Source organism: Cololabis saira, chromosome 9 (genome assembly GCF_033807715.1).
Source record: "Cololabis saira isolate AMF1-May2022 chromosome 9, fColSai1.1, whole genome shotgun sequence".
NCBI classification, from domain to species: Eukaryota; Metazoa; Chordata; class Actinopteri; order Beloniformes; family Belonidae; genus Cololabis; species Cololabis saira.
In genome coordinates, this window is record NC_084595.1 from 8,144,868 (window position 1) to 8,164,432 (window position 19,565).

At 43.4% G+C, this 19,565-nt stretch overlaps 1 protein-coding gene across 1 annotated transcript in view; it reads right to left on the reverse strand.

Moving 5' to 3' along the window:
* Positions 1–8,315: 8,315 nt before the first annotated feature.
* htr7c (5-hydroxytryptamine (serotonin) receptor 7c) overlaps positions 8,316–19,565 on the reverse strand; it is a 58,947-nt gene continuing 47,697 nt past the window's right edge. The window contains exon 2 of the mRNA XM_061729801.1: positions 8,316–9,255. Coding sequence (XP_061585785.1) covers positions 8,517–9,255 — 739 coding nt within the window. The 3' untranslated portion in view covers positions 8,316–8,516. The remainder of the gene's footprint in view (positions 9,256–19,565) is intronic.

Below are 19,565 nucleotides of genomic sequence, written 5' to 3' on the forward strand. Positions count from 1 at the left end.
TATACGGTTTTATATCATTGTGGAGAAGAAGACATTCAGATTATGTGCTGCAGAAAAGTCAAGGTAAGTTTGTTTGTTTTGCACATTTCATGTACTCCGTTACAAGTAAAAGCCCTGTACTTAAAATGGTATTGAACAAAAGTAAATGAAGTATGACGAGGAACCTGATGGGTGTATTTTAAAAGAGAAAATAGCTTAATTCAGAAAAATGCCTCCTGCAGCACATTACCGTTCCCTCAGTCTCAAGTAAACAATTTATAAGATGCATCCATCATTCCTGCTGTTGCACTACTCTGTTGGGTGAGGAAGGAACACTGAGAGGAAGGAACATGTTGAAAAATAGCGAAATTGCAGATCTAGATGTGTGTTGATGTGCTAAAAATAGCAACGCTGGAGTGTTTTTTCCTCCATCAACTTCAAAACATTTGAAAATTGTGTGGGCTCCAAGTGAGTTGTCCCTCTCACTCGAGAGGGACAACTCACTTGAGTCTTCTCCCTCTTCCTTCTTCATACAAAAACTTTCACCATGGTCTCCTGTTCACTGATAATCCCAGTTATCAGGTTCCTGGGAGACAGAAACGCTGGGGGAGCGGGCTCGTCTCTCTGCTGGGAGACATGTTAGGGACAGTCCACAAGGATCACCCTTCACCTGCTCAAAGAAAATACATTTCAAAAACCTAGTTTTATCCACTTGATTTGCAGGGGTTTCTAATATTTTTATGAAACTCTGACACAAAAAAATACACATCAGAACACAAAGTTCCATTTAACATTTTCTGATACTTGTTTTCCATCCATCCATTTTCCACCGCTTATCCGTTACCGGGTCGTGGGGGCAGCAGCCTCAACAGAGATGCCCAGACCTCCCTCACCCCAGACACTTCCTCCATCTCTTCCTCCAGCTCTTCCTCCAGCTCTTCCTCCATCTCTTCCTCCATCTCTTCCTCTATCTCTTCCTCCAGCTCTTCCTCCATCTCTTCCTCCAGCTCTTCCTCCAACTCTCCCTCCAGCTCTTCCTCCAGCTCTTCTTCCAGCTCTTCCTCCAACTCTCCCTCCAGCTCTTCCTCCAGCTCTTCCAGGGGAGTCCGAGGCGTTCCCAGGCCAGCCGCGAGACATAGTCTCTCCAGCGTGTCCTGGGTCTTCCCCGTGGTCTCCTCCCGGTGGGACATGCCTGGAACACCTCCCTAGGGAGGAGGGACATGCCTGGAACACCTCCCTAGAGAGGCGTCCAGGAGGATCCGGTACAGATGCCCAAGCCACATCAGCTGACTCCTCTCAATGTGAAGGAGCAGCGGCTCGACTCCGAGCTTCTCCCGGGTGACCGAACTCCTCACCCTATCTCTAAGGGAGCGTCCAGCCGCCCTGCGGAGGAAACTCATCTCTAAGGGAGCGTCCAGCCACCCTGCGGAGGAAACTCATCTTGGCCGTTTGTATCCGCGATCTTGTCCTTTCGGTCACTACCCCGAGTTCATGACCATAGGTGAGGGTAGGTGCGTAGATTGACCGGTAAATCGAGAGCTTCGCCTTTCGACTCAGCTCCTTCTTCACCACGACGGTCCGGTACATCGACCGCATAACTGCGGACGCTGCACCGATCCGTCTGTCAATCTCACGCTCCATCGTTCCCTCACTCGTGAACAAGATCCCGAGATACTTGAACTCCTTCACCTGAGGCAGGACTTCTCCACCCACCCGGAGAAGGCATGCCACCCTTTTCCGATGGACCATGGCCTTGGTTTTGGAGGTGCTGATTCTCATCCCTGCCGCGTCGCACTCGGCCGCAAACCGCCCCAGCACATGCTGGAGGTCCCGGTCCGATGAAGCCAACAGGACAACATCATCCGCAAAAAGCAGAGACGAAATCGTGAGGTTCCCAAACCGGATCCCCTCCGGCCCCTGGCTGCGCCTAGAGATCCTGTCCATAAAAATTATGAACAGGACCGGTGACAAAGGGCAGCCCTGCCGGAGTCCAACATGCACCGGGAACAAGTCTGACTTACTGCCGGCAATGCGAACCAAACTCCTGCTTCGATCATTTAGAGACCGGACAGCCCTTAGTAGAGGGCCCCGGACTCCATACTCACTCAGCACCCTCCACAGAATGGCACGAAGGACAGGGTCAAATGCTTCTCCAGATCCAAAAAACACATGTGGACTGGTTGGGCAAATTCCCATGAACCCTCATCACCCTGCGGAGGGCAAATGTGTATACATATACACATCTCTAAATTATATATATATATATATATATATATATATATATATATATATATATATATTGCATATATATATATATATTGCATATAAATATATTGCATATATAAACAGTGCCCCATCAGGTCAAAGGTCAGAGCTCTGATGTTTTGAAAGTGCATGAAATATATTTCGTCCACCTTTTATATTTTGATGATTATTCATCTTTAGGTCAAATACCTGGTGCTGACTCCCATTATGAGTGTGTTACAAGGGAATATGCCACTGAATACGTTTAACAGTTAATCAACATTATTTTAATAACAGAATATCAATTTATTATTTGTAATTACAAATTTACAAACAAATTTCACAACTTCCAACAAAGAAGTGACTTCTTCTTAGTTTTTGGGGAATGTTGCAAGTAAACCAGACTAATGTCAACCTTAAAAATAAAAAACATTATTTGATACAAAAGGGGCGTTCAACACCTTAATTTAATATTGAACATAAAGTGGAGATACAGTAAGTGTCCAATAAGATCATTCCAAGGGTACATTATTCCTTCTGTTCCCCCCCAGTTTTCACTGCAGGCTGTCATGTTCCAATGTTTCTGATCAAAATAAATCACATGGCACCTCACACTGCCCATCATCCAGGTCCAGCAGTGACAGCAACCACACAGCTGTCACCATGACTGAATAAAAGATCTCGCTACAAGCAAACAGAGTATTGGTTTTGGGGTCAGCACGTTCTAACCCTGCGTTCACACTGAAAGCGTCACGGGCGTCATAGGCAGCTGGCTGCCATTCATTTTCTATGAAAATGCGCGTCGAGAGGCAGCGGAGGCGTCGGGAGCAGCCGGAGCAGCGGGTCAATTTGAAGTTGAAAAATCTGAACTTTATGCAAATGAGCCGAAGCAGCGTCCAATCACAGACCGGGATCCCCGAAGAGAGAAACCTCAATGCAGATTGTACTTTTATGTACACACAAACGTACACTCATTCACCTGTGTACAGGAGCAGAGCTGTCACTAACAAACTTATTTTATCAGGAATTAATATATTTAATCCAGCAAACTGACATTTTTGCTGATTTGACTGCCGTTTTTACCTGAACTGATCATGTGAAACACGTATCTGATGGTCGAGGAGCTGGATGGTCCCAACGATTTTATTTGCTACATTGATCCAATGCAAAATAATTAAAAGCCGTGCTTATTAATCACAAAACACAGTTTAAACATCATGACAAAATCCGCTCCGACCCGTTGTGTCAGTGATCAGCGCAGACAGACTGCAGCTTCGCCTGAATTACGGTTCCGCGTTAAATCGACGGCGTAGCCGACGCCGTCGGCTCTGCGTTGGTGTGACGCTGAACCATAAATCAGCCTTCACCGGGAGCAACGACTTGTTGATGTTGATCCGCGGACCAAACTTGTTAAGGAGCATCAAACTCACTCTTATCTACGCAGAAATAACACTAAAATATAAAGAAGGCGTCCCAAAGTGTGATCTATGGTGAAATAGGAAACTGAAGATGTCCACGCTATATATGCAGACTATATACACTGTTCCCTCCACCTCTGCAGCGCAGCTTTAGCCCCGCCCACTGCAGCCGCTGACAGTACATGCAGCTTTCAGTGTGAATCCACCAAGCAGCGAGATGCTGGCGTCAGGAGATTTTTGACGCTTTCAGTGTGAACGCAGGGTAACACGTCTCTGGAGACCTTGCAAGTAGCACAATGACCACAGAAATGCCACAAAAAACATCTATAAGGCCTCAAGGTTGTTTTTAATCTTCTTTTGCCATCAGCATTCAGAGTGAGGAACATAAAATTACACACGTCAGGTATTTGACTGGAAAGAGACTGGTTCTTAAGCCCTTTTCACATAGAACACGCAAAGCGGCGGCCGCCGCCGGCTTTCCCATTGATTGTGTATGTGCAGGAGCGGCGTGCTCTGGGGTTTGCGCGGCGGCAAGCACGCAAGAGGGCGTTGCGCTTCGCCTGCCTCCGCCTGCCTGCGCCTGCCTGCACCCGAATTGAACATTTTTTAATTTCACCGTGCCGCCCTGTGACGACATCTCGGCACGTCGAATAGGAGGGAAGGTGGTGGAGGGAGAAAAAAAACTCAACATGGAGGAAAGAATGATCTTGGCTGTGAGTCTGTGAGGAGCTGTGGGATGCGAGACTGCTGGCCTATCGTGACCTCAACAAAAAGGGACAAAAGTGGAGAGAAATCTCCCAGAATTTGGACATACAGTACCAGGTGTGTTTAAAAGTTGTACGAGCAGTACTCGAGTTGAGGGGGGATGGCATCCCCCCCTGAAATAAAAACCGTCAAAATCATCCCCCCTGTAAAACTGCCATACCCCCTTTCCATCCCATATGTCATTTCATCAATGAATGTGGTTTTACTGCTATTTCAACATTTAGAGTCATCACCAGAAAAATAACACCAGAAAAATAACTTATTTGACAATTTTCACCTGTTTCAAGTAAATTTTCACTTGAAATAAGTAGGAAAATCTGCCAGTGGGACAAGATTGTTCCACTGGCAGATTTTTCTACTTATTTCAAGTGAAAATCTACTTGAAACAGGTGAAAATTTTTGTTTTTTCCATTGATGAGTCTTGTTTGTAATGAGATTTTTTTTAACTAAAATGAGACATTTTAACTAGAAATAAGACAAATATTCTTGTTAAGATTTTGAGTTTTTGCAGTGATCCATTTTACTTATCCTGTGAAGGACAGAGTCATATTGATAAGTTCAGAAAAGTGTTTTTTATTGTTGTGTTTTGATGTATTTGATGTAAGCCCAGTGGATATTTAAAGCTTACAGAAGGCTGCATTTAACTTCTGCTATGTCATTCCTGCAGTATTTCTGCAGGTGTTTTGGTCAGTGCTATTATTTGTAATATATTATTTTATTTGTAATCAGCACAAATTATCTCTCCCCATATGATAAAATCCACCATCCCCCCTGATTCTTTTTTACAACTCGAGTACTGGGTACAAGCCTGTATTCCCCCAAATCCTGTCTTCATGAGGATTTCATGGACCAATCCCCTTCTTGCTGCTGCTGCTGCTTGTCTCCTCCTCCTCAGAAGAAGAACTAAAGCCAGGGCTTTTCTTCAAAGCAGGGACAGATATATTTTTCAAACCGAGCTGTAGCTACTGTACGTCCAAACGACTGGGAAAAGGGCGCCAGACCGGAAAAACTTTTTTCGGCCGCCCAGCAACTTGCAACAAATATGTACGCGATGCGCGCCGACTCTGCACCCAGCCGGCAGTGTGTGCGGCGCAAGCGTTCTATGTGAAAGTGAACTATTTTGAGCCACAATGACATTTGAAGTGTTTCTTTATTTACAAAGTGAGGAAATACTCTGCCACTTCCTCAAATTGTTTTTTTCAAGGTAATGGCACTCATGCAGACCATACACCTCTGTACACAGCTGTAGATCACATAACACAATAAAAAATACATTTCAATTTCAAAAATGATACAGCGGTACAACTTCACAGGAAATGTACAGTATTCTCAAAAGATTGAGGTAGTAAAAAAGCAACCACTGCTCCACTAATGACATTTGACAAGGGCTTGTACAGGTCACTGAAGAGTTCAGGAGGGAGTGCAGTCGTGAGGGACGTGACCGGATCCTGATCCAAGACGGAGACAGAAACGCCGTGGAGAAGACAAGTCTGGAGAACATGACGGTTCTTCGAGTGAGAAGCTCGGGAGCCAGCCGTGGGATGAAACTGATCAAGGCAAAAAGCACAAAAGGCAGAAAAGAAGTCCACGGTTTCATGGTTCCTGACATGTACAGCAATGTAGTGCAGGAGATAACCAAAACAATCGTTCAGTTTGTGATACAAGCATGAAATTTGGTACACAAATAGCCAAAAGCATTGTGTGGCAGGATGGAGGAGCGGCAGCCACTCAGGTGATGGGTCACAGGTGTGGCCCATCAACCTCTCCACCCTGCCACACATTCCAAAAATAATTGGACGTGGAGCCATCGTGAATTTGCAACATGGCGCCCATGGCAGCCATTTTTCAAAATGGACACCAGAAACAACTCTTTTTATATGACTTGGGGACATAATATGATATTTTAGACTTATTTACCAGATATAGTACTTGGTAGATGTCTCTTGGATAATTGAAAAGTTGTCATTTAATATTCAAGATGGTCGCCATTTTTTAAAGATGGCCGCCATCATTTGTGTGACTGTCTGATATGGATGATCTTGGTGTCTAATCAGTCATTATTTATGATGCAGAAATCCAATTTGAAACATTGGAATTGGCCAGAAGCTTCCTTCTACCTCAAAACTGAACATGACAACTGTTTCTTTCATGATAACAGCCATAATAGCCAAAATAAAATATATACCGTCATATCGTGAAAATAGATCTATTATACATAAAAACAAACTTTGAACTAATAAACCAAAAAAGATCCTCATATCTGCAAGAACTGAGCCATCCAATGAATGGATAAGTAATAGAGTGGGTGTTGAAGCTCAGCCAGGGCAAACTGGCAACTCATTTCAACTAATCACTCATTAGAAAACACTTGTTTCTGGCGACCATTTTGAAAAATGGCTGCCATGGGCGCCATGTTGAAAATTCACGATGGATCCACGTCCAATTATTTTTGGAATGCCTTTGGCTATTTGTGTACCAAATTCCATGCTTGTATCACAAACTGAACGATTCGTATACATTTTATAGCTAAACAGCTGGACTAATGAGTCCGTGTTCGATTCAAATGTGCCACACGGTGATAGTGAGGGTTCAGCGTGGAAACACATCTGCTGAGTTGCTATTCACTATTCAAATGATCATCCCCTGTATTGTTTGTGTACAGCAGTCCATGTAAAACAAACGAGTCATGCAGTGTCTCAACACACCACCTTCATTTTCTTTTACACTGTTAAACCCTGATATTATAAGAGAGGGAAAAGTTCCCATTATGTTGCATTTTCACATCCAACCCACTCAGTTTGTAATTTTATACTTCAGTGAAACATCTTATGTGAACTTCTATAGAATTTAGTGGGTGTCCCAAACTGAAAGCCACAACTAGTAGGCCTAGTAATATTTCTGTTATCTCGGCACAACACACCTCAAAGTGTTTACCTGAGAGGTGCTCGTGTCAAAAGATGCTCCCAACACATTATGCCACAAAACTTGTTTTTTTATCCCTTAGAAAACATTGATTTTATTATAATACAGAAATCTGTTTTATTTGTGCTCTTTGCGAATGCCGGAGAGTAATTTTGTGTGTTTTACATACAGTATCTTTTCCCACCTGTATTATTAAACCCTAAATAAGAAGCCACCAAGTGATTGTGGCATATGCAAGAAAGCAGCACCGGCTCCGGTGGCCCATCAGGTACGGTCTATATCAGGGGTCGGCAACCCAAAATGTTTTAGAGCCATATTGGACCAAAAACACAAAAAACAAATATGACTGGAGCCGCAAAAAATGAAAAGTATTGTATTAGAATGAAGGCAAATGGCGAAAGGCGAAATGTCGAGAAAAAAGTCAGAATGTCGAAAAAAAGTCGGAATGTCGAGAAAAAAGTCGAAATGTCGAGTAAAAAGTCAAAATGTTGAGAAAAAGGTCGAAATGTTGAGAAAAAAGTCAAAATGTTGAGAAAAAGGTCGGAATTTTGAGAAAAAAGTCGAAATGATGAGAAAAGTGAAAATTTTGAGAAAAAAGTCAGAATGTTAAGAAAAAAGTCGAAATGTCAAGAAAAAAGAAAAAATGACGGGAAAAAAGTCGAAATATTGAGAAAAAGGTTGAAATGTTGAGAAAAAGGTTGAAGTGTTAAGAAAAAAGTCAAAATGTTAAGAAAAGTCAAAATTTTGAGAGAAAAGTCGGAATGTTGAGAAAAAAGTGGAAATGTCGAGAAGTAAAAAGGTCGAGAAAAAAGTCGAAATGTCGAGGAAAAAGTCGAAAGGACAAAGGAAGAAAAAAGAGGAAGAAAGAAAAAAAGGAAAAAAAGAAAAAAAAAGAAGAAAAAGCTCCAGGAGCCACTAGGGCGGCGCTAAAGAGCCGCGGGTTGCCGACCCCTGGTCTATGGTTTTCTTTCGAAAAATAGGATGGCCGGTTCACCCAAAAACTGAAGTAGTCGTCTTGTCTGTGTGCCTTTGCAGAGGGGATGGAGAGCCACCACCCGCGACTCTCATTCTGTCAATCTGTGTCTTCTCTAGCAGGACTGCTGCGTACATGGTCCCCTTTACGCTTCAAGAGCATTGTAGAGTCCCAGGGCCACTATACGCCAAAGTTTGTTGCTTAAATTGCCACGTTTACACCTTAAGTGCCTCGTGTACACCCACAGCAGACAGTCTGCGGTTGATGTTGCGGTAGCGGCAGCGGAGGAGGTCGCGGTAAGTGGAGCGCAGGTCTCGATTGAAGAAGGCGTAGATGAAGGGGTTCATCAGGGAGTTGGCGTAACCCAACCAGAGCAGCGTGCGCTCCAGCCAGATGGGCACGCAGCTGCACTCCACTCCGCATATAAAAGGCCTGGCGGTGGACATGATGAAGAACGGCAGCCAGCACACGGCGAAAACCCCCACGATCACCCCCAGCGTCGTGGCTGCTTTCTGCTCCCGCTTGAAGATGGAGATGTTCTTGCGCTCGCGGTTCAGTAGGCGAGACAAGGTGGCACATTCCTCGGCCACGCCCGGCGGCTTCAGGCCCTGCATGCGCAACGCCTCGTTAGTCACTGTTTCCAGGCGCTCGCGACGAGACAGGTCCGTGAAACGGTGCTTGGCGCCGCTTTTGCGAGCCGCCTTGAAGATCTTGTAGTACATGACCAGCATCACCAGCATGGGGATGTAGAAGGCCACGGCTGTGGAGTAGATGGTGTAACCAAAGTCTTGACTGATGAGGCACACGCCGGCCTTGTGGACGTTTTTGGCCCAGCCGCAGAACGGTGGCAGCGTGATGGACGCCGACACCAGCCACCCTCCCAGGATCATCTTAGCCATCAGCTGGCCGTTCTGCCGGGCCGGATAGGTGAGAGGCCGCGTGATCCCCAGGTACCTGGAACCAAGAGGAGAACCAAGCTGCATCAGTACAACGTTCCAGGCATCTTTTCAGCAGATCTGTTTGTTTATTTGTTTATTTATAACTCATTTTGGTTGGCGGGCCGGATTTCACCAATTTTTTTCTCGTGGGCCGCACACTCAAAATAACAAAAACGGTGCGAAAATGTTTTTTTCTAATTCTTTTTTTTTACTATTGTTATCTAATCCAATATCAGTTTAGTTAATTTTAAAGGAAATATGAACTTTGTTTACACTCTAATTATGTAAAATATATTTCTTACGGATCTTTTCTTGAAATTTCTCGTTTTTTTTTTTCAAATTATGTAAGATACTTTTAATATCATTTGAATGAATGAATTGTTTTTTTCGGTTACATTACATTATTTGCAATTCAAACTGTGTGTGTGTGTGTGTGTGTGTGTGTAAATGACAAAACTCTTACACACACACACAGTTTGAATTGCAAATAATGTAATGTAACCGAAATAAACTTTCTGTTTTTGTTTATCTTTGTAAAATAAATTTTACAAAGATAAACAGAAACAAGTATGTTTTTTTTTATTTCACTTTTTTATAGGAAATTTAATTAAAAGCTAAATCTTTCTTATTAAATCTGAGAGTGTTTCTTTGTGATTTAGAGATTTTTCCAGTACAATTAAGTGTATTTATTTTTAAAAATCGGCGCGGATATTTACGCCAGTGTGCCGAAAAAGTCAGCACTTCTCTTTTAATTGTTTTACTTTGTCACTATCCTCGTATTCAAAACTGAAATTCTCCGAATAAATATCTTCTATCATCTTTTTTAGTAGTGATATTTTTCCTGCGAAAATATATAATAGTAGTCAGTTAATAAAAATAAACGACCGTCTACAAAGAAATAAAATCGGCAAATGCGTTCTAGAAAACTGAAAAAATGTCGAAAACTGCTCTATTTGTGGAATAACGATGGATTTGTAGAAGAAATACATTATCAGATATGCTGCGATTCATGGCAATTATTTATGCCTTCCTTTTTAGTAAATTAACATTTCGTTTTTTTGCGTTGGAAACTTTTCGCGGGCTGCATGAAAATCTCTCTCGGGCCGCACATTTGACACCCCTGCTCTACAGGGTTATTGGGTCTTTACTTGGCTCACGGGGCTCAGAAGGGAGAGATGGACCCGTCAATCAAAGAGGCAGCTCGGCGGTTCGGAGTAGCAGAAGGAGGAGTGGGGAGAATAATAAGAATAGGTGTGAAAAGCTTGGATTTATGCTGAACTGGGAAAATAGACACTATTTTCACACATTTTCACTGCCTTCATCAACTGCGTCATTGATGGAACTGGTACATTTGAGACTGCTTTTCTGGCTTTCACTGTATTATTAATCAAAGATAAAAAGGTTAAAGGAAGACCAGCCGTTTCGCTTCATCGCCTGTTTCACTTGTGAGCAAACCGAGCTCAGCTCAGTCTGCTTAAAGTGGTTTTAAGAAGTTACATTTGTTAGGTCCACCCTTAAAATCACACTTTCTCTTAATACACCCCCAGTTCCCAAAATGTTTGGACACTGTGTTACATGAAATAAAAAAAACAGAATCATGATTTGCAAATATCAAAATTATATTATATTATAAATATAAAAATTCTACTTTTTTTAAGAAAAATAATGTGGAAAGGTATTTAGTATGGCGCTAGAACAGTCTCATAATTGACAAATGCACAGGACAAGTTTTACAAATGCACAGACCGATTTGCAAATACACACACCGTTTTCACACGTGCACAGGACAATTCACACGTGCGTAGGTCAAGATGTACAAATGTATTTTTGATGCACACACAAATATAACCTGATTTACAAACTTTTTTTTTTGTCTGTGAGCTGCGCTGGATTTGCGTGTGACTTTTGAGAATCCCATGACGTGACTCGATCCACAAATAAGTTTTTTTTTAACATGGAAGGATCTGCGGCCAATCAGATGTCTCCCTTTGTTTCAGCCAATCATAAGAGCGCACCCCACGTGGGGGACGCAGAGCAGTGGATAAAACAGGACTTGTGACAATACGGTTTGACGTACATGCACGAAAATCGGTACACACCTGTATCATGTCGCAACTTAAAGAAAAGTCTCTTGGCGCCATGGCCGAAACCGAACAGGAAGTCGGCCATTTTCAATTAATCGTGTAATTTTGGTGCAATTTATGCCATTTCTTTGGCAGTTATTACGGGCCGAACCGTAACGTGCACCCAGGTGTGTTATACATCAAAATGTGCGTCTCCATCCTGCGACAACGCGCATTACTTTTGTCAGTCAAAAGCGTTACCGTGGCGACGCTAGACGCCAAAAAGCGCGCCAGAGTCGTGGGTGGTGTCATCGGACTTAGTTTTGAGTCCTTCACCTTTATTGCTGAAAAATGCACGCACGAGGGCCCGTTCAACGCTCCTTGCAGCTTTAATTTAGTTTTTTTTTTCTTATTTTTAAAGTTGTGTCCCATTACTGCGATACCGGGGGCATACAATTGTAAAGACACTCATATTTATTCACTCCAGTATATACAAACATCTCACGCACTTCAGAAGTTTTTAATCAGTTTTTGAAAAAAAGCAAGAAAGAAAGTAAGAAAAGGCTGCACATGGCTGTTCATGTTCATGTTCATGTATAATTCAAAGGACACCTGAGGTTTGTGATCTCTGTGCATCTCAGGATTTATCAACATGGCCAAGTCAGCAAGTGAAAGATCCATCATCATCGTCATCATCATCATCATCATCATCATTTGGGAGAGGATGATCACGAGATGCAAGAAAGTGCGGTACACATCCTTCAAAAGCCCTTCACTGCTGTTGGTTGCATTTTTCTGTGGTTTTTCATCTGTGCCAGAATCCCCAAACAAATCTCATATTGTCAGAATGAACATAACCATTGTGGAATCCATTTAATCTTTGGTGTCACACACTATTATTGTGTACATCTTAAAGGGGACCTATTATGAAAAACAGGTTTTTTCTTGCTTTAACATATTTAAAGTGGTCTCCCCTCAGCCTGCCAACTCAGAGAAGGAGGAAAGCAACCAAATTCTGCAGTGTCTGTACAGCCGCCCGGATGAGCCGTCCAGTGTGATGTGGATCTACGAGCCGTTCAGATTCTGCTCCTGTCGTTACGTAACGACAGGAGCAGATTTCCCTAGGTCCGCCTCCGCTGGTGAAACCACACCCACAACTAACTCCACCGGGACAAGAACTCCGCCATTGTTCAGCAGCGGTGGCGGTGGCTGTTTCCACAGCGAGGGACAGTTTTTGCATCAACACTTGCCCTCATAAAAGGATCAGTGCCAACAGAACGGAGCCGGCAACTGCACACGAGTCAGCGGTAAGTGACGTTATTTTATTATGTTATTTATATTTGTCTACAAGTATGAACTTTGCATGGGATAAGTATTTAGCTTAGCTCCGGAGCACTGGGACTGCTCACCGGACCGGACCGGTGAGCAGCTCCAGTGGCTCCAGTGTTACCTAACGGAGCCACTCACTCGTTAGGGAATACCGTAGCTCTATTAGTAATACATTTTCTTCTGTTTATGGTTTCAGATCTTCCAAGCACCTGGAGCTGTTCAACGACACCTTCAGAAGACGCACGGCCCTTCCTTGAGCCAGCAATAGTGCATAAATGTTATTTATATGCAACTTATGTTTTATTTTTTTAACAATAGAGTTGCCATTTGTGAAAATTCAGTGTTGTGATTTCTTTACAGTTAACATGATTCATTTGTCTTGTAACATAAGAAATGAAATGATGAGGAATCGGAGTAAATAACTGTGGTGTAACTGTTTAGAATTCAATTAAATCTCCCTGTGTGAAGACGAGGTGACCCGGTCCCTCTTCAGGGAACTAAAGGCTGATTTGGTTACACCAACGCAGAGCCTACGGCGTAGGGTACGCATCGATAATGCAGAACCGTAATTCAGGCTTTAAGATCCATTTATCCTTTTTTCTTTCTTTCTTTCAGGCTCATTTCCTTCCTTCCTTCCTTCCTTCCTTCCTTCCTTCCTTCCTTCCTTCCTTCCTTCCTTCCTTCCTTCCTTCCTTCCTTCCTTCCTTCCTTCCTTCCTTCACGGACGTTGTGCGTGGATTTAACGCAGAACCATAAATCAGCTTTACACAAAAACGTCATCAACGGGACTTTATCGTTTTTACCGCGAGATGACAAATTCTTACCGTGGGGAATTTTTTTTAAGGTAAATCATGAACGGTTCCTAGCCCAGAGGCTGAATTTCTGATTTATGTAGAAAAAAACAAGCTTTTGATTGTTTTTAAGACATTCAAGGCCTGTTTAAAATATACATTAAATGCCATAATAGGTCTCCTTTAAATATCCTTTGTCTCAGATTGGCTGTGCAAAGTGGGCATCAGATAACAATTTTGATCGTTTAATGCACTTAGGAGCACTCATTTAAGGTGAGTGTTGCTAAGCAGAAGAGAAGTGTCAGAAGTTTTTGGGAATTCTTATACACAGTGGATAGGCAATAATGCAACGCTCCACTGTTACCTGCTTTTTTCAGTAATAAGCAAGCTACATGTGAGGATATTTGTGTGTCTGGGGTTGTGGAGGCCAACGACTGCACGACTATGACTCATCCTCAGTTTCTTGGGAGGAGGATTTTATCCAATCCAATTTTTCATTAGTTTCAGTGAAAAGAAAAAAGGAAAGACTATTATCAGGAGTATTTAAAATTGGTCACCCTGGCAATAACACATACACAAAACAAAATAAGAACAAATATATTGTATCTGCTTTGCAGCTGATATGGAAAAAAGGTGCAAAAGCAAAAAATGCCAATTGTTTAGTTGTTTTTCTATCTGCCTCATGTAGGGCCATTGTTGATTCTATTTTAGTTCTCACTGCCCTTTAGCTGCAAAATGTTTCCCCGTGTTCATCAGCTAGTTACCGGCCTGCTTCTCCAGGTACAGTGGGTGTTTAAAGCTGGAAAAAAATGTACTTGCTGCAGCTGTCATACAAATGACAGCTGGGAGAGGCAGTTAAAACAGTGTAGTTGTGGATCTTACCATGAATGTACTAATAACCTGAAAAATATTTTCAACAGATATTTGAAAGACAGATGCAGATGAAGTTGGAAGAAATAACAGAAAAATGCATGTTGTATTCAGATGCCTCAGATTAAAATGAAGGAAACAGTGTGTGGCAAAAAAGAAAAGAATTAAATGGCACCCTTGGAGGATGTGGAGCATGTTTTCAGACTTCTGAATAATGAGGTTTCTTCAGTAAGGACGAGGGTCTGCTATGGTGTCCCGCAGGAATAGCAGACCCACCATAATATTTATAAAATATTTACTTCGTTGTCTGGTTTCCAGCGTGAGCTTAATCTTTATCTCATCAGGGTGGCGAGACGGCTGGAAATACGTCTCTCCGTATCTGAGCATAGCAGTGAGGATAGTAGTGCTAGGGCCAATCTTGTTCAGTTTATACATGCAGCCCTTGGGAAGTTTAATCCAGAACCATAGCATAAATTCTCTTTGCTATGCTGATGATACGCAGGTCTATTTGTCTATGTGCCGGATGAAACAGAACCGTTAGCTAAACTTCAGGCATGTCTTAAGGGACTGAATGTTCACACATTTTTTACCTCTAAATTCCAATAAAATAGAGGTTATTATTTTTGGTCCAAAGCATCTTAAAAAGGGATGAAATGGTGTTGCGATAGCTTCCATTACAACTGTGTGAAACCGTGGCGTTATTTTTTGGATTTATAAAACCGTCTGCACGCACACTTGCACGCAATGTTCGCTTTATAAATCACAGTCCAGCTGTAAGGTTGTGCAGGTGAATCCCGCCCTCTACACGCCCACTTTTTACCATAAATGGGCAATGCAAAGTAGTATTTGCATATAAATGAGCCTGCTGAGCAGCCTGTTTGGGCGTCAGGATGAATGTGATGTGTCGAGCCACCGTGCCACTAAATTATACGGAGACTGAGATCGAGATGTTGTGGATGAGGTGGAGGACAGGAAAACGACATTATTTGGTGGTCACATTAAAAGTAGAAAAAGTATATAAATAGTATAAAATAAAGCGAGTGAGTGGCAGCACGCCGTTTCTGCGCTAAACGCCGTGAGTGCCACGGCGCAATTTCCACTGAGGACAGGGGGGACATGTCCCCCCCACTTTTCAAAATCCTGTTTTTGTCCCCCCCACTTTTTACAGTTTAAAAACTAATGGTAGGCTCAGCCTGTAATTGCAAATCATCAAGACATTCTGTGCGAAGGGTAGAGCGTTTAGGGGCTCTGTAGAGCCCCTAAACGCTCTACGGAGCCCCTCATTTGTTCTGTCCTCAGTCACTCTACGGTTGGAAGCGGTGGTGACAAGGAGGTTCCCAGCGTGTCCTGCACTGCGGCTGCAGCAGCAGCACCAGAGTCCTGACTGACGCTGTGCTTCAAACACAGAGGGACACGATCAGCGCTATTATATTATAAGTCTGATATGTGATGACATTATTAAGAGTATGACATGAATATGGCTGCATCGCCAGTTCCCCATATCTTAAGTATGTTCCTACGGGAGGGTCGGGGTTGGCGTAGAGATACGCACATTTTTCGGTTCGTTTTTTCGTTTTAAATCCCAGCCTTTGCGTAGAAGGTGGCTTGCGCATCTTTCAAGCCCTGTTTTTTGCGCAAGCAAGCTTTATAAATGAGGCCCCAGGTCTGTAAAACAGCGTTTTGTCAATCTCCGTATTATCGCAAAGATTAGGAACATCCTCTCCCAGAGTGATGCAGAAAAACTAATCCAACAATTCAATTTTGTATCTTCTAGACTAGATTACTGTAATGTGTTATTAGCAGGATGTCCAAGTAATTTGCTGAATAGGCTCCAGCTGATCCAAAATGCAGCAGCGCGAGTGCTGACAGGAATCAACAAGAGAGACCACGTCTCTCCAGTGTTAGCATCGCTCCATTGGCTACCCGTAAAACTCAGAATTGCTTCAAAATCTTATTACTTGCGTATAAAGCCCAAAACAGCCTAGCTCCGTGATATTTGCAAGACCTGATAGTGCCTTATGTTCCTGGCAGAGCTCTCCATTCTCGGAGTGCAGGTTTACTTACGTAGTTCCTAGAGTATCCAAATGTAGATTTGGAGGGCGGGCGTTCTGCTATCAGGAACCATTACTATGGAACCAACTTCCAATCTGGGTTAAGGAGGCTGACACCACCTCCACCTTTAAAACCAAACTTAAAACCTTTCTGTTTAGTAAAGCCTACAGTTAGTGTTTAGTAAACCTCTAGTTAGTGTTAGTAAACCTCTAGTTAGTGTAAACTGTAGTGTCTTAGGACCAATAGTCATAGCTGCAGCTGTAGAACAAGACAACAGCAGTTAGTCTCATCATCCTTCGACTGTCGTCGAGATCCTTGATGTCACTTCTTTCCATCGGGTTCTGTCGGCCATTGCTGCTCCCAGTTCTTGGAGTGTAAGTCCTGTGTCCCTGGAGATTGTGTAAGATAAGTATGAGGCCTGGTTCCTCTGGATGATTGGGGGAGCTGCCATAGCAGGATGTCAGATATTACTTGATCCGTAGCACGGTAGCAATGACCTGTAAAGATTTCTCTACGGCGTGCTACAGTTGTTGTTATTGGTAGCAGTTCACCATAGATCTGCTCCTTGGTTGGATGAGTTTTCTAGGAGATGTTTTTGACACACATGAGGAGTCTTGTGTATGTGCCGTTGAGCCGGTCTTGTAGTTCCTTCTTCATAGTCCAGGTCTCAGCACCATATAATAGGATTCTTTCAACACAGGCCCTGAAGAAAGAAACATTGATGGAGGTTGAAGTTCCTGACTGCCAGACTCTGAGGAGTTTGTTGCAAGCATTCCAGGCTTGTCCCTTTCTGGGACCCGGGCCGTGGCCCGGGGGTTCGGGGACCACTGGTTTATGTGATAGGATGTTCTGGGTCTCTGGAAAGCGCCTAGAACTGAATTAGGGGACATACATCCACAGCCTCAGAGTTTATTGAGCCACAAACAAAAAGTGTTTTCAAGCTGATGGAGAATTCCATGACTCCAGCCTGAGCACAGTAAAGTAAAGTGAGCTATTTTCTGCTCCGACGGTGTGACTGTCTGCACTCTGCTGTGGAACAGTCATCTGGCACCGAAAGGGGAACCTCACAAGCCTTTTACATCTCGGAGGGAATACATACTAAAATATTTAGTATAGAGACTGGTTTGAGAGGCAAACAGCTAAATTTAGGAATGTTTCAGCTTAAAAGAAAATGATCTAAAAGTAACAGGTTGGAGGAGCAGGCTTTTTTCTTCTAGAAAAGCCCTATTCATTCATCTCACTGAGGTATCTATAATTGCTGTCATTGCACTGGAGGGCTGTTTAAAGTAAATCTACATAAAAAGTAAAGTTTTGCCCATTTTAAGGAGATTTTTCTTATTACTTTCTGGTTGCAAAGATGCAGACTTCGACTGAATGAACCATTTTTACTGAAGAAATGTCTTTCAAAAAAATGGCCCTCAAAGCAATGTAGCTTGGCTCCTTTTTATCTGGTTGCCAGGTGCAGGTACTGTATGTGCCACTTTCATGCTTGGTTTACTTTACAGAAAGTGACTGAACGTACCAAAAACATGGAAAATCTGAGGAAAAGAAAACACAAAATGAATAGTTCGCTTCATGGTCAGGTGCCTGGAAATACAGAAAGAGAAACTTCTGACCATGATCATTTCTTAGTATAGAAGGTTCTAATCCAAGGTTTTCTGCAATATACCTGAACGCTTTTTCTTCATGTCCTACATGACATCTTTTATTGTGCAATATCTGAATACCATCCTGGTCATAATTTGTCTAATTGTGTAATTATAAATAGGAGCGCTGCATCACAATTTCCTGATAGCGAGGAATACAGATTTTTGATTTTGACGCTGATGATGCTGACGCAGATAACACGTTCTAGGGTTCGCTGCTCTATAATCATTAAGAGACTTCCTGTGGAAAAAAAAGAAAAACTACCGGTAAGATGAAAAGGGTACAGTGTGTTTACTTCATCAACTATATTCATTCTAAGCTGCTGTACACTCAGTACTGGAGTTGAGGGGGGATGAGGGGGGACGGCATCCTCCCCTGAAATTAAAATGGTCCAAATCATCCCCCCCTGAAATAAATACGGTCCAAATCATCCCCCCTGTAAAACTGCCATCCCTCCTTTCCATCCCTTGTGTCATTTCATCAATGAATGTGGTTTTACTGCTATTTCAACATTTAGAGTCATCACCAGAAAAATAACACCAGAAAAATAACTTATTTGACAATTTTCACCTGTTTCAAGTAAATTTTCACTTGAAATAAGTAGGAAAATCTGCCAGTGGGACAAGATTTATTTTATCATTACAAGCAAAAAAATCTTGTTCCACTGGCAGATTTTTCTAAAAAATCTACTTGAAACAGGTGAAAATTGTTGTTTTTTCCAGTGATGAGTCTTGTTTTAAGTGTAATGAGACTTTTTTTGAGAATCAGCACCTCCAAAACCGAGGCCATGGTTCTCCATCGGGAAAGGGTGGCGTGCCTTCTCCGGGTGGGTGGAGAAGTCCTGCCTCAGGTGGAGGAGTTCAAGTATCTCGGGGTCTTGTTCACGAGTGAGGGAACGATGGAGCGTGAGATTGACAGACGGATCGGTGCAGCGTCCGCAGTTATGCGGTCGATGTACCGGACCGTCGTGGTGAAGAGGGAGCTTAGTCGAAAGGCGAAGCTCTCGATTTACCGGTCAATCTACGCCCCTACCCTCACCTATGGCAATGAACTTTGGGTAGTGACCGAAAGGACAAGATCGCGGATACAAGCGGCCGAGATGAGTTTCCTCCGCAGGGTGGCTGGACGCTCCCTTAGAGATGAGTTTCCTCCGCAGGGTGGCTGGACGCTCCCTTAGAGATAGGGTGAGGAGTTCGGTCACCCGGGAGGAGCTCGGAGTCGAGCCGCTGCTCCTTCACATTGAGAGGAGTCAGCTGAGGTGGCTTGGGCATCTGTACCGGATCCTCCTGGACGCCTCTCTAGGGAGTTGTTCCAGGCATGTCCCTCCTCCCTAGGGAGGTGTTCCAGGCATGTCCCTCCTCCCTAGGGAGGTGTTCCAGGCATGTCCCACTGGGAGGAGACCCCGGGGAAGACCCAGGACACGCTGGAGAGACTGTCTCTCGGCTGGCCTGAGAACGCCTCGGACTCCCCTCGGAGGAGCTGGAGGAAGTAGGTGAAGTAAGTCTCGGCATCTCTGCTGAGGCTGCTGCCCCCGCGACCCGGGAACGGATAAGCGCGGACGATGGATGGATGGA